Source organism: Rhinatrema bivittatum, chromosome 6, assembly GCF_901001135.1.
Source record: "Rhinatrema bivittatum chromosome 6, aRhiBiv1.1, whole genome shotgun sequence".
Taxonomy (NCBI): domain Eukaryota; kingdom Metazoa; phylum Chordata; class Amphibia; order Gymnophiona; family Rhinatrematidae; genus Rhinatrema; species Rhinatrema bivittatum.
Genome location: NC_042620.1, coordinates 201,867,776 through 201,882,954, shown reverse-complemented (window position 1 = coordinate 201,882,954; position 15,179 = coordinate 201,867,776). Strand labels below are relative to the sequence as shown.

At 43.5% G+C, this 15,179-nt stretch overlaps 1 protein-coding gene across 1 annotated transcript in view; it reads left to right on the top strand.

Moving 5' to 3' along the window:
• IQCA1 (IQ motif containing with AAA domain 1) overlaps positions 1 to 15,179 on the top strand; it is a 645,805-nt gene that overhangs the window by 18,462 nt on the left and 612,164 nt on the right. The window contains exon 2 of the mRNA XM_029606410.1: positions 1,494 to 1,821. Within this exon, the coding sequence (XP_029462270.1) occupies positions 1,494 to 1,821 (328 nt within the window). The remainder of the gene's footprint in view (positions 1 to 1,493; positions 1,822 to 15,179) is intronic.

The window sequence follows — 15,179 nt, the reverse complement described above, 5'->3', positions numbered from 1 at the left end:
GGGAGTGTACTTAGTGGGTTTTCTTTGTCCAGTTGTAGAAGTTGGCTACATCAGGAGAACAACTCTGCATATCCATAAAGGGATAATGAGGGTCATTCTAATTGCAACTAAATTGCTAATTTTTCATGTGAATCCAAGTAGAGGCTGTCCTAAAAATCCATTTATTAGGCATTGTGTGTTTTTTGCTAAGGTATTCAGGGCCTCTAAGCCACAGTTATTTTTAAATGCAGGATGGGATCATTTTTATTTGGATTTTTCACTGAATATCTCATAGCCAGAAAATGTTTAATTCCCAGATTTGTGTGACTTGAGTACAGAAAACTTTAAATTCTAGAAGACAGATTTAAGGTTTACAAAATACACCTACAAATCAGTTTCCTTGCACAAATTATAAGTGGAGCATCCTTTTCCTCAGGTAAAGGCAATATTCTGCAACTTTTCAAACAAAAATTTTTCACAAAAAACCTTTACAAACAAAACTTGCTGAGAAAACACTGTGAGATTTTCGCTTGATCCTTAATGTTAAACTTCTAGGGTAGTGGTTCCCAAACCTGACCTGGGGGACCCCCAGCCAGTCAGGTTTTCAGGATATCCACAATAAATATATATGAGACAGATTTGCTTGCAGGACAGGTTTGGGAACCACTGTTCTAGGACAAAACATCCATAGCATTTATGATAGTAGGATTTCTATTGCTTATACCATTTTTTTCCATGGGTTTTCATTCTTCCAGAAGTTGCAGGAAAGTAAATCTTTGGGTAAAAGATGTGCTTTTTCATATTTTGCAAACAAACTGTCTTGCAGACATTTAGAGGATAATTTTATAATAATTTTAAAATAAAGTCTGTGGGTGCTTTGTATCCCCAGACTTTAGTTTGAATTTTCAAAGCAGACGTGCATAAATCTGCTGTGAAAATGTGTGATTATCACAGTATCTTCCAAGCAAGTGTAACTTTCTGTATATATATTTGTGCGCTTACTTTTGAAAATTAAAAGTATGCATGTAAATGCTTTCCCTTCCCAACTCTGCGCCTTAAAATGCCTCTTGCTAATGTGAGTAAAAGTACACACGAGAGAGGGGTTTGCATATATGTTTACATACACACCCCTATAAATGATTTTCTAACAGGTTTTTTACATGCAGGTCACTTTGAAAATCAAATACTTAGCATACTTTTCCGGATCCTTTGATTTGCCTCTGTGTACTTGATAGACCCTGGAGAACTGTATATGAATACTATCACTCTGCAACTAACTAGAATCTCTTTAATTTTTATTAGATCAGCATAAAAATATTCTGAAGATTTGGTTTACATAAGCTTTCAAGACTAAAGTGGTTCCTGTACTATATTATATCTGGATAGTTTTTATTGAACCAGCATGAATGAAAATTATTGCAGCATTCAAATAATCCACTTTCCTCAGGAGCAGTATGGATGCTAGAACCTTGTACTATATTCTAAAGCTAATATTATCTTCTTTTTCTAATCAGTGCTTATAACAAGATATGGGTGGAAGCAAACGAAGCCCTTGGTCATCTGCTCAGTCAAGAGCTGCCAACAAAGCTCCCACGTCCAGAGAAAGATCGTCAGGTTGCATTTCAGATGCTAGGCACCTTCTTTGTTAAATATGTGCATATTTTCCGGAATCTGGAGTCAGCCTATGACCAGATAGTGCACCCACAGAAGCGGCAAGTGATTCGGCAGGTGCTTGATGGGGTGATGGGACGCATCCTGGAGCTGAAACATGAGATGGTGGAACTAGAGCTCACTGAGTTTCATTACTTTGATGACATTCTGCAGGATTTCAAACTGAGCCCTGTAAGTACACACATCTTACTGAGCAAGAGAAGATTATGGGAAGATTAGAGAATATGATGGCAGACAAAGACTACCAGGACAATACTGAGCAAGCTGGCGAATAAAAGTTATCTGGGTAATATTACCTAGATAACTTTAACCAAATATTTAGTTGGACAGGTCTCCTGCTTAGTATGCTTGGATAAATTTACCCTTGTAAAGTTATCCAGGTAACTTTACAGATAACTGGCTTATTCAATATTGGTAAAGCAAAAAAAGCACCCAGTAACAGCTGAGGTCCCACTCCCAGTCCCATGACATTTTAAATTCTAGGGCCTGTGCTTCTTTCTGATCACAATATGAAGATGTAGGGGGCAGAGCTGGGCCTCCTATGCTTGCTCAATCCCAAAACAAAAAATGTAATGGGCCAGACTGGGTTGTCCTCCCCCCCCCCCCACCCCCCATTCCCCATCCTGATACCAAAACAGAAAATGTAGTGGGCCAAACTGGGGCCCCAGTATCTCCTGATCCCCAGGGGTTGGTCTTTTCAATGACAGATATCATTGAGGGGACCTATACATACACAGTGAAGTGAATATATGAATATTTACTGCTGATACAACTTACAGCTATACTGGCATTAACTGTTCAGGCTGGTAGGAGAAGGATCAAACCCTCCTTCTCCTGCTAGTTTAGATACTTTTGGGTTTTCATCATTTGGGGTGAGAGGTTCAGGGGTTGGGGCAAGAGTGTGGTTTTGGAGAGCATGGGAGTCCAGCTCAGCTCATTACATTTTCTCTTTTGGGATTGGGAGGTTGGCTCATTACATATTCTGTTCTGGGATCAGGAGGGGTGGGGTCCCAGTTCAGCTCCCTACATTTTTGCATTTACTAGGATCGACGGGGGGGGGGGCAGGGCATGGCCCCTAAAATGTAAAATATCTAGGAATCAGGAGGGGAGCTTGGCAGTTGTTTAGCTACCTATATTTACTTATATTGTGTATTTTTTGTGGAGGGAGGGAGGCATTCTTCCAGCTAACTTTAAGGCAGGGTCTTTCCCAATTAGAGTTAGCTGGATAACTGTACCTGGCTAGTACTGATATTCAGTGCTAGCTGGTTTAATTTAAACCATTTAAATTCACAGCCAGGGCGAGTCTCATAGGGTGACTACCCAGGAGGGAAGGGTTAGGTCGGCCATCATTGTTTGGTGATTTGATTATTAGGAATGTAGATAGCTGGGTGGCTGGTAGATTTGAGGCTCACTTGGTAACTTTCCTGCCTGGGGCAAAGGTGGCAGACTTCACTTGCCTCTTAGATAAGATTTTAGACAGTGTTGGGAAGGAGCTGGCTGTCGTGGTTCATGTGTTCACCAGTGATATAGGATGGTGTGGGAGGGAGGTTCTGGAAATTAAATGTAAGCTTTTAAGTAGAAAGCTGAAATCCAGAACCTTCAGTGTTGCATTCTCTGAAATGCTCCCCATTTCACGTGCATGTCCCCAGAGGCAAGCAGAGCTCCAGAGTTTCAGTGCTTAGATGAGACAAAAGTACAGAGAAGAGGGATCCATTTTTAAAGGAACTAGGCAACCTTTTGAGGACAGGGGAGTCTTTTCCAAAAGGACAGGCTCCACCTTAACCAGTTGGAACCAGGCTGTTGGCACAAACCTTTAAAAAAAAGAGAGAGAGCAGCTTTTTAAACTAGAGCAAGGGGGAATGCTGACAGTCGCTCAGCAGCACATGATTCAGAAGGAGGTATTTTTGAAAGATACTAATGAAACAGGAGAATTAGGACATCTCAACAGAAAGGTTCCACTAAAAGCAAAAGTAATTCATGTGCATATAAGTAAAGAATCACCTGAGTTAAAACATTTCAAATTAACCCTGTCAACTGGTAAGGAGGTTATTAATACAAACAAAAAACATACTTTGAAGTGTCTGTATGCCAGTGCCAGAAGTCTAAGAAATAAGATGGGAGTGTTAGAGTATATAGCACTGAATGAAGAGGTGTAGACATAATTGATATCTCAGAAACCTGGAAGGAGGATATTCAATGGGTCAGTGCCATACCAGGGTACAAATTATATCACAGTAATAGGGTGGATAAACTTGTGTGTGTGTGTGTGTGGGGGGGGGGGGGGTGGGGGTGGGGGGGTTTGGCACTTTATGTTCAGGATGGCATAGAATCCAACAGGATAAAATCTTGTAGGAGACTATTTGGACAGTGTTGGGGAAGAGAATATGATGATAGGGGTATGCTACTGTCCATTTGGCCAAAATGATCAGACGGATGATGAAATGCTAAGAGAAATTAGAGAAGCTAACAAATTTGGAAGCACAGTATTAATGGGAGATTTCATTTACCAGAAAATAACGGTGCAGGGACAATTCTTGAATTCCACAACTTCTGATATTTATTATATTTGAAAGTTCAAAAGATGAAAATAGGCAACTCCACAGATCCAACACAGACTTTTATATAGCGTCCCCCGACACGGTCCCGTGTTTCGCGGTGGCTGCATCGGGAGGGACCACAAACCTTTTTAAAGAATCTGTAAATAAAGGATACAAGAGGTGGAATATACAAATGCGCTACTAAACATAGACCATTCAAACTAAGGTACATACCATATTCCAGCTGTCACGGAGCGCGAGCGCCCTCAACCTGACAGACATTTAAAGCACAAATTTGGCGCGAAACCAAGATACCTCGCGAGATCCTCCAACCAATCACAGAGCACCCATCAGCTGAATAAGTGCCACTCGATTTCCTTGTTGAGGCCACCCGGGCTAACTGTATCCAAAATGTAAATCCATCTTTGCTCTCTTCTTCCAAGCACCTCGGAGAAATCACCTGAGCCCCATAACGGGGGGGAGACCACCTCAAGTACAAAGAAAGAGAGATCAGAGATGGAATGATCCAACTGAGACCAATGTGTGACTAAAGGTTCGTCCATTCTAAGGTGATGAATGTTAGAGCAGTGCTCAGACATTCTTGTCTTAACCATTCTGCTTGTCTTTCCAACATATATAAGGGGACAAGGACATTGCACTATGTACACCACCCCTCTAGTTGTACAATCAGACTTTGATCTTAACCGAAAAATCTGGGCAGTTTTTGGATGTTTAAATGTAGTGACCACGGAGGTATGCTCGCACATCGTGCAGTGCCCGCAGGGACCGTGAGACCCTTCCTCCACCTCTTTCTGATTGCGTAAAAAACTGGCATGTACAAGTTGATCACGGAGATTTCTGCCTCTCCTAAATGTGAAACGCAGGGGACCACCTAAGACGTCGGATAATGACAATGCATTCCAATGTCTACGTATCATATCTGCGATCAATTTACCAATAGTAGAAAAAGGGAGTATACAGTTGAAACTCACATCTTCTTCTTCCTCCCCCACAGGGAGAAATAACCACTCCCTATTGGAGTAGAGGGCTCGTTTGAAGGCCCTTTTAACTACCCTGGACGGATAGCCCCTCAGTGTGAATCTTTCAAACATGCTTTGTGCTTGATTCAAAAATTCTGAACGAGAGGAGCACAATCTCCGTAACCGTAAAAATTGCCCGGTGGGGATATTATCACTCAGGGCCCTTGGATGACAGCTCGAGTAAGTTAACAGTGTGTTTCTATCAGTATCCTTCCTGTACAGAGTGGTGACAAAATGGCCCTCCCTCCTCGAAATCAATATATCTAAAAAAGATATTTCAACTGGATTAATACAAAAATTAAACTGTAAATGAGGGTTCAGGGAATTTAACCAATCCAAGAATAGATAAAACTGGATATCCGTGCCCACCCATATCAGCAACACGTCATCAATATACCGCAACCACAAGGGAATGAAAGAAACCCATTCTGATGGATAAATCAAAGAGGACTCAAAATGGTCCATATACAGACAAGCGAGACTGGGGGCCATAGTAGCCCCCATCGCTGTGCCTTTAATCTGCTGATAGTGGGTGTTATCAAAACGAAAAAAGTTTCTAGTCAAAGCCAATTCCGCAAGGTTTAACAAAAAAGACGTGGGGATACGGTAAGGCTGCGGGCGTGAATTTAAAACATTTTCAATCACCCGGAGGGCTTCCCTCTGAGGGATATTAGAATAAAGCGATATTACATCTAATGTCACAAAGAAAAACCCACCCATGGGAACAGGTAATTCATCCAGAATGGAAATCAAGTGAGCCGAGTCCCTCACAAATGATTTAATTTTCGGTACAAATGGCTTTAAAAAGACATCTACAAATTTAGATAAAGGCTCCAAGAGGGAGCCAATACCCGAAACGATCGGGCGTCCAGGAGGATGATGTAACGTCTTATGAATTTTAGGGAGGGTGTAGAACACCGGCATGATAGGGTGAGATGTCAACAGGAATTTGCCCTCCCTACTAGTAATTATATTGCGATCCAGTGCACCTTGCACTAATGTTTTAATTTCCCTTGAAATGGACTCAGTTGGATCAGAGGACAATGGTGTATAAAACGAAGAATCATTAAGTTGACATAAAACTTCAGTTTCATATGCTTCCTTATCCAGGACCACTATTCCCCCTTCCTTATCCGCTGGTTTTATCACTATCGAATTGTCATTAGCAAGATCTCTAATAGCTAAGACTTCCTGTCTCGTTAGATTGTATCGAATGTATTGTTTAGTTGATGAAAGCGTCTGTCACCCAGACGGACTAGATGTTCAAAGGCCCCTATCAATGGATCTACCGGCCCAGGTGGCATCCATCGAGATTTTTTTGACAACACTGAGGAGTCCGGAGTAGAGGGAAATTCAGCAAAAAACATTTTCAATTTCAATGTGCGAAAAAAACGATATGCGTGCACCTGTACATCAAATTCATCACATTTAGTCGTCGGTACAAAGGACAACCCCTTATGTAAGGCCCCCTTTTCAATATCTGTCAGCTCACGAGACGAAAGATTAAACACCGTCTCTGGAACTATTGCCAAGGGTCGGGATGAGGCCGAGGTGTTCGTGTGGTTTTCTGAGGGATTATCGGGCCGGGACGAGAATGCGTACTGCGGGTTTCTCGAGGCATCTGGCCCGAGTCTAAAAAAGACGACGCAATAGACAAATAGCGTGCAGAGGCAGGTGCAGAAGTAAACGAGGGTGTTTCCGGAGGTGGCAGCGGAGTAGTCCGCGGTTTTCGAGCTGACCCCCGACTTCGTTGTAACTCCTCGCCTGCTGAATCTTCCGATGAAGAAGTGTCCTGCGCAAAGGTAACCTTCTTCTGCGGTTTCTTTGCCATCCATTTGTATACGTATCCTGTCCGATAGTCAGTTTCGTCGCGTTGAAATTTACTAAATTTCACTGCCTTCAAATCACTGCGAAACTTAGAGAGGTTGTCTTGAAATTCTTTGTGTTGTTGTTCAAAGTCTTGTATGGCAGTGGAGTGTTTAATCAAATCCAACTTAGATGACAGTTCCTCCCGTAAGGACTCCAACAGATCTTTATTAGTCTCGATGATCAGGACCATCAAATCCAAGGAGCACTTATTTAGGATTTGGTTCCAACGGGTCAGGAAGGAAGAATTTTCAGTGTGCAGTCTGGGTTCCTTTTGTACCCGAAGGCCTCTAGGTATGCGCCTAACCCGGCAATATTCAATTAATGTGGATGAATGAAGCTCAGCCCGGGTCAATATATTTTCTGTGCAAGGTTTGCTTCGCTATTATTGTGGTTGTATGCCAGATTTCATTTACCCCAATATTGACCGTGCAAGGTTTGCTTCGCTATTATTGTGGTTGTATGCCAGATTTCATTTACCCCAATATTGACTGAGTAAATGTAACATCAGGACTTGCTAGAGAGGTAAAGTTCCTGGGCAGAAAAAATGACTGCTTCATGAAGCAACTGGTTTAGGAATCATTGAGAGACGGAGCCATTTTAGATCTAATTCTTAGTGGAATGCAGGATTTGGTGCAAGAGGTAACGGCGGTGGGGCCACTTGACAATAGTGATTATAATATGACCAAATTTGACTTAATGACTGGAAGAGGGATGATAAGTAAATCTACAGCTCTAGCACTAAACTTTCAAAATAAGCCAAATGACTGCCGGCATGATTAAAAGAAGAAATGAAAGAGGCTATTTTAGCCAAAAGAACTTCCTTCAAAAATTGGAAGAAGGATCCATCTGAAGAAAATACGAAAAACCATAATCATTGGCAACTTAAATGTAAAACATTGATAAGACAGGCTAAGAAAGAATTTAAAATGAAGTTGTCCGTAGAGGCAAAAACGTAAAATAAAATTTTTTTAAATATATTTGAAGCAGGAAGCCTGCGAGGGAGTTGGTTGGACTGTTAGATGATTGAGGGGATAAAGGGGCAGTTAAGGAAGTTAAACCCATCATGGAAAGAATAAATTAATTATTGCTTCGGTGTTTACTAATAAGGATGTTGGGGACATACCTGTTCCAGAAACGGTTTTCAAGGATGAAGATTCAGATGAATTGAACCAAATCACGGTGAACCTGGAAGATGTAGTAGGCCAGACTGACAAACTGAAGAGTAGCAAATTACCCGGACCAGATGGTAATCACCCCAGGATTCTGAAAGAACTGAAAAATGTAATTTCAGATCTATTACTAGTAATTTATAACCTTTCAATAAAATCATCTATTATACCTGAAGACTGGAGGGGGCCAATATAACCCCGATATTTAAAAAGGATTGTAGTGGTGATCCAGGATATTATAGATCGGGAAAAATCATAGAAACTATTCTAAAGAACAAAATCACAGAACATATAGATAGACATTTTAATGGTACACAGCCAGCTTAGATTTACCCAGGGGTAGTCTTGCCTCACAAATCTGCTACATTTTTTGAAGGGATTAATAAACACGTGGATAAAGGTAAGTTAGTGGATTTAGTGTATTTGGATTTTCAGAAGGTGTTTGACAAAGTCCCTCATGAGAGACTCCTAAGATGCTTAAAAAGTCATGGGGTAGGAGTCAATGTCCTTTTGTGTAATGAAACCGCTATCTGATGGGAGGACCAATCAGATAGGAGTTAGCAATCTGATGTGTTCTCCGTGAGTAGTTAGCAATCTATAGTATTTAGGAGAGTTGTGGGTGGATCCTTGGACCAGTGGTAGATGACCACGCCCCCGGGGAAGGCCCTGAGAGGTACCACCGGTCAGGCTCAGAGTATGGAGACAGACACACACGAGTTCTTTTATTAGACAGTATACTGAACCACCAGAGGTGGCAGTAGTGAGCTGGAATGCCCGGCTGGGCTTTAGTCCCTCAGAAGCTGTAACAGCGATCCCTGGAGGCTGAGCTGTAGAGAAACTGAAATATAGTGAGTAAGCAGGGTAAGCAGAGTTCATGTACCGAACCTGATGGTAACACTCACACAATGTCTCATAGAAGCCCAGGAGCTGGAATAAAGTAGGCCCTCAAGGAGCGAGTACCTGGTTCCAGGGAAAGCTCTGAGAGAGCGATGGTAACTCACAGATGTAGTAGGCAGTGCTGACTTCCAGGCAGAAGTGAATTTGAAGAAGTCCAGGAACAAGGGCCCTCAAGGAGCGAGTACCGGTTGCAGACTGCAATCTACAAAGTAAGAGAGAGAGCGAGGCCCCCGAGGAGTAGGTACCCCTAGTTAGTCCGAGGAGGCAGAGTAGCTTAGGTAGCAAAACCCTTGCTAACTCGATGTTTTAGCAAATTCTAAGACCTTAAATATCTGTCGCGGTGACGTAATCTTCGGGGGACGCCCCCGAGGTTCGCGCCATCGCTGGTACTTCAGTCGGGGCCGCGCTGCGCGTGCGCCCCTAGGCCTCCAGGAAACATGGCGGTTAGCAGCATGGAGCCGGTCCGGGGACGCCGGAGGACCACGGCAGGAAGATGCCGCAGCAGCCAATCTTTCCGCGGACAAAGAGGGAGGCACCAAAGAGAACATAAGAACATAAGAAAATGCCATGCTGGGTCAGACCAAGGGTCCATCAAGCCCAGCATCCTGTTTCCAACAGAGGCCAAAACCAGGCCACAAGAACCTGGCAATTACCCAAACACTAAGAAGATCCCATGCTACTGATGCAATTAATAGCAGTGGCTATTCCCTAAGTAAAATTGATTAATAGCCATTAATGGACTTCTCCTCCAAGAACTTATCCAAACCTTTTTTGAACCCAGCTACACTAACTGCTCTAACCACATCCTCTGGCAACAAATTCCAGAGCTTTATTGTGCGTTGAGTTAGAGGAATTAGAGGTGTGGAGGGCGGCGAGAGGGCGTTGGGAACCGACGGACACAACATTTTGTGGATTGCAAACTGGCTAAAAGATTGGAAACAGTAATTAGGATTAAGTGATCAGTTTTTTCAATGGAGAAAGATATACAGTGGAGTGCCTCAGGTTTCTGTACTGCGACCGGTGCTTTTTAATGTATTTATAAATGATCTGGAAAAGGGAACTATGAGTGAGGTGATCAAATTTGCAGATGACTAAAAAATATTTAGAGTTGTTGAATCACAAGCGGATTGTGATAAATTGCAGGAGGACCTTGTAAGACTGGAAGACTGGACAACCAAATGAAATGAAATTTAACGTGGACAAGTGCAAAGTAATGCACACAGGGAAATGTAACCCACATTGTAGTTGCATGATGCAAGGTTCCATATTAGAAGTTATGACCTAGAAAAACATCTGGGCGTCATAATTGGATAATGCATTGATATCATTTTCTCAGTATGCTGCAGTGGTCAAAAATGCATATAGAATGTTAGGAATTAGAATTAGGGTTAGAGTTAGGGTGTGCAATTGTGATTGCCACATTTCAAGAAAAGATATAGTTGCACTGGAAAGGGTATATAGAAGGGTGACCAAAATGATAAAGAGGATAGAACAGCTCTCCTATGAGGAAAGACTAAAGAGGTTAGGGCTGTTCAACTTGGAGAAAGGACGGCCAAGGGGGGATATGATAGAGGTCTATGGAATCATGAGAAGACTAGAATTAGTAAATGTGAATTGGTTATTTACTCTTTCAGATAATACAAGAAGCACATTTAAAACAAATTGGAGAAATTCGTTTTCACTCAATGCACAGTTATGCTCTGTAGTTCATTACCAGAGGATATGGTTAAGGCAGTTAGCGTAGCTGGGATTAAAAACGTTTGGGCAAGTTCCTGGAGGAGAAGTCCACAAACTGCTATTAATCAAGTTGACTTAGCGAATAGCCCCTGCTTATTACTGGCATTAGTAGTATGGGATTTATTTACTGTTTGAATACTTTCCATATAGTTGTATCCTGAATTGACTACTGTTCAAAATAGGATGCTGGGCATGATGAACTCTCGGTCTGACCTGGTATGGCAATTTCTTATGTTCTTATATTTGGGAATGCTCCCACCCTGCCCCTTTATTAACTAGCTAAGCTTTAGTCGTGTAATGACTTAACACGGCTAAAACATAATGGGGAGGAAAATTTAAACTTAATGTTTTGTCTGGCTAAGTCCCAAACTTACTGGGTCATTTATCATTTCGCGTTATCATTTTGCCTTACTGCTCACGATAACGCTGTAACGCTTGTGATAATGCTGTAACATGCGCGATAAATAACGCAACACAAAATGCATATGTAAATTTAAAATTGAGTATTCAAGTAGGAGGAGTTTGGGTGGAGTAAATGGAAATGAGGGTCTGCTAGCATGGAGTGCGATAGAGTAATGCTTACTATTGCAGGATTTAACGTGGGAAATGACTATACCTTTTTTTGTTGCGGTAAGGTGAAAAAACTATCGCTCTCCCACGGCCGATATTGCAGATCGCAGGTATTATTGCAGCTATTATCACGCATGATAAAAAGAGGAATTATAACAGACACATCTACCAGGCCTTCCTGCCCCAATAAAATCACCTGTACTTACCTGGACTAGCTTCCTAAAGCTATAATGTTTGTAGCAAGTTTAATTGTTGGGGGATACTGGATGCTTCGGGAGACTCGCCACAGACAAGTGGATCAACAACAACCTCAAGAACAGGCAAGGACAGTTCGAGTCCTCCTAAGGAAGTCCCTGTACCGGAAGCTGAGCCACGGGCCCTGCAAGGTCGGGACCCAGGGTAGCACCTGGCACGCAGCTGGCCACAACAGAGGAGATACAGGGAGTGCATCTTTCCTCATAAGAACATAAGAAATTGCCATACTGGGTCAGACCAAGGGTTCATCAAGCCCAGCATCCTTCCTCCAACAGTGGCCAATCCAGGCTTCAAATACCTTGCAAGTACTAAGTAGATCCCATGCTATTGATGCCAGTAATAGCAGTGGCTATTCTCTAAGTCGGCTTGATTAATAGCAGTTAATGGACTTCTCCAAAAATGTATCCAATCCTTTTTTAAACCCAGCTACACTAACTGCACGTACCACATCCTCTGGCAACACATCATCTGGCAACAAATTCCAGAGCTTTATTGTTCGTTGTGTGAAAAAGAATTTTCTCTGATTAGTTTTAAATGTGCTACTTGCTAACCTCATGGAGTGCCCCCTAGTCCTATTATCTGAACATCCTTGCTGGGCATACCAGAGGACTATGTGGTTTGCAGTTATTGCTTCAGTTCTTGGGCTGTCCTGGAATTATATGAAGAAATCTGAGGGGATTTGGAATATGGTCACTGAAAGGTCCATTGCTGTGCCTGGCCTCACCAAATTGTTGGCCACCCTGCATTTCATGGCAACCAGCTCCTTCCAAATGACAGTAGGTGTCATGAGGGGAATGTCCCAAACACTTTTTCCCATTGTCTGGACCAGGTCATAACAGCAGTCTCTGACTGCATTAATCGTTACATAAGATTTCCTCGGGACAGGCAGGACTTGATGGACTTGAAGAGAAGTGCCTTCACAAACATTCCCAATGTTCTTGGAGCTATCGACTGCCCTCATGTGGCCATCATTCCACTCCATGACAGTGAGGAGATATACCACAAAAGAAAGCTCTTCCATTCCATCAATATGCAAGTGATTGTGACGCTCGAATGTGCATCCTTGACGTGGTGGCCAGGAACCTGGGAGGTGCGCACAATTCCTTTATATTTAGGCAGTCGGGCCTTTGTGAAAATTTTGAGGATGGCCTGTATGGTGATGGTTGGCTCATAGGTAAGATAGTTACTTCTTTCTATATTCCATCTCTGTCTATGTGTTTGTGGGAAATGGCACGGCATGGTGGGGGTAGCTGGGGGAGAGGTAATAGCATCGCTACTATGATAAGTGGTTTGAACAGTTACATCTGCAGACCATTGCCCCAGGGCCTGGCTTTTTCTCCCCATGTTGCAGAGGCCTGCAAATCTTGTAAGGGCAAACAATGCATCTGCCCTAAAGCTTGCTGTGTGAGCAGGCACTATACACTTTCAACATGTTCATTTTCAAAATGGCCCTGTTCTTATCCTCCCATTCGGAGCTATTTAAATCTCACTGATTAATGACAAGCTTGAAGTATCCACACTGCTGGTACTGCATGATCAGGTGTGGCTGGTTAGTGATGTGTCATCCAGATTGTTGGCCACAGTTTGTCTTGACTCTCACACAACTGAACCAGAAGCAGTGTCCTGTGCATGTTGGTGGCCTGGCATATTCCCTGTGTTGGGGCTTACAAATGGGTTTCTATGGAGAGCATACTGCAGAGCAAGCAGGGACATTCGCAATCATACCATGAGATACCGTTTTTTCAGCTAACACATGTGTGGCAGCTCTTATCTTTGCTTCAAGGATGGCAGACTGCTACACACCAGTAGCCTTAGCTCAGTTGCAAGGGCCTGGCACACATTTGTTGGAATACCCAGATGCGATTTAGTAGTCCAGAAGAGCAGAGCTACTTTTGGCTACTACTATCTTGCACATATACTGGTACAGAACACTATGACATGCATTTAGGCTAGGCAAATTGGCCTTTAAGGCTCAGGGAAAGGTACAGGCTACCTTATATAGTCTTATAGGGCAGTGCTTCTCAACCGGTGTGTCGTGACACACCTGTGTGTCGCCAAGCACCGGCAGGTGTGTCGCGTGCTCCCAGTCTCTCCCGCTGCTCTTCCTTCCCTGCTGTCGTTGCCACCAGGTTATCAGTACGTTCAAGCCCAGTGGGAACGGCAGCGGTGGTAGAAGAAGCAGTGGCATCTGCGGCTGGCCTTTTCTTATTCCCACGCCCTCCCCCTCCCCGTGACCCGGAACAAGAAGTGATATGCAGTGCGCAGGAAGGAGAAAGAGCCGTGCCGCATGGAAAAATAGCAGCGGTGGCAGCAGCAGCCCCCGAGCTATCGAAGCAGCCGGTAATCGGGAAAGGAGACAGCAGCATGAGCCTCCCGCGGCCAATGGGATTCTTCTTTCTTGGCCTGCAGGGGCTGGAGGAGGAGGCTGCTGCAGCTACCATTTGTGCTTGGGGGGGGGGGGGAGAGGAAGTGAGAGAGAAAGAGAGAGAAGCAGCCAGCCAGCCAGCCAGCATGTGTGTGATTGAGAGAAACTGGTCAGAGAGCTGATGTGTGTGTGTATATTTGAGAGACAATGAAAATGACTGCTCAGGGAGATGACTGATGTGTATGTGAGAGTGTGAGACATTAATCAGGGAGGTGACTGATGTGTGTGTGTGTGAGAGAGAGAAAAAGCATGGAGGTGAGAAATCTGGGTATGTGAGAAAGCATGGGCGTAAGAGGCCTAGTGTTGGGGGGGGGGGTGTGTGAAAGAAAGCATGGGAGTGAGAAACCTGATTATATGAGAGAGAGCATGGGAGTGGGAAGCCTGTGTGTGTGTGTGTGCATGCATGAGAGAGAGAGACTGGTTGGTAAGGTGACGGTGTGTGTGAGAGAAAGAGACTGGTGTGTGTGAATGTAAGAGAAAGAATGTGATTCAGGGAATGAGAAGCCTGTGCACGTGGAGAGCGAGCATGGAAATGAGAGAGAGACTGGTGTGTGTGTAACAGAGAGAAAGTGATTATGGGAATGAGAAGCCTGTGCATGTGAAGAGAGTGAGCATGGGAGTGAGAAACCTGGGTGTGTGTGAGACACAGCATGGGAGGGAGAAGCCTGTATATCTGAAAGAGAATATGGGAGTGGGAAGCCTGTGTGTGTGTGTATGCATGAGAGAGATCAGGTGACTGGTGTGTGTTTGTGTGTATGTGTGTGTGTGAGAGAGAGAGAAAGAAAGTGATTATGGGAATTAGAAGTCTGTGCATGTGAAGAGTGAGCATGGGAGTGAGAAACCTGGGTGCGTGTGAGACACGCATGGGAGTGAGAAGCCTGTATATCTGAAAGAGAACATGGGAGTGGGAAACCTGTGTGTGTATGCATGAGAGAGGTCAGGTGACTGGTGTGTGTTTGTGTGTGTGTGTGTGTGTGTGTGTGAAAGAAATAAAGTGATTATGGGAATGAGAAGCCTGTGCATGTGTAGA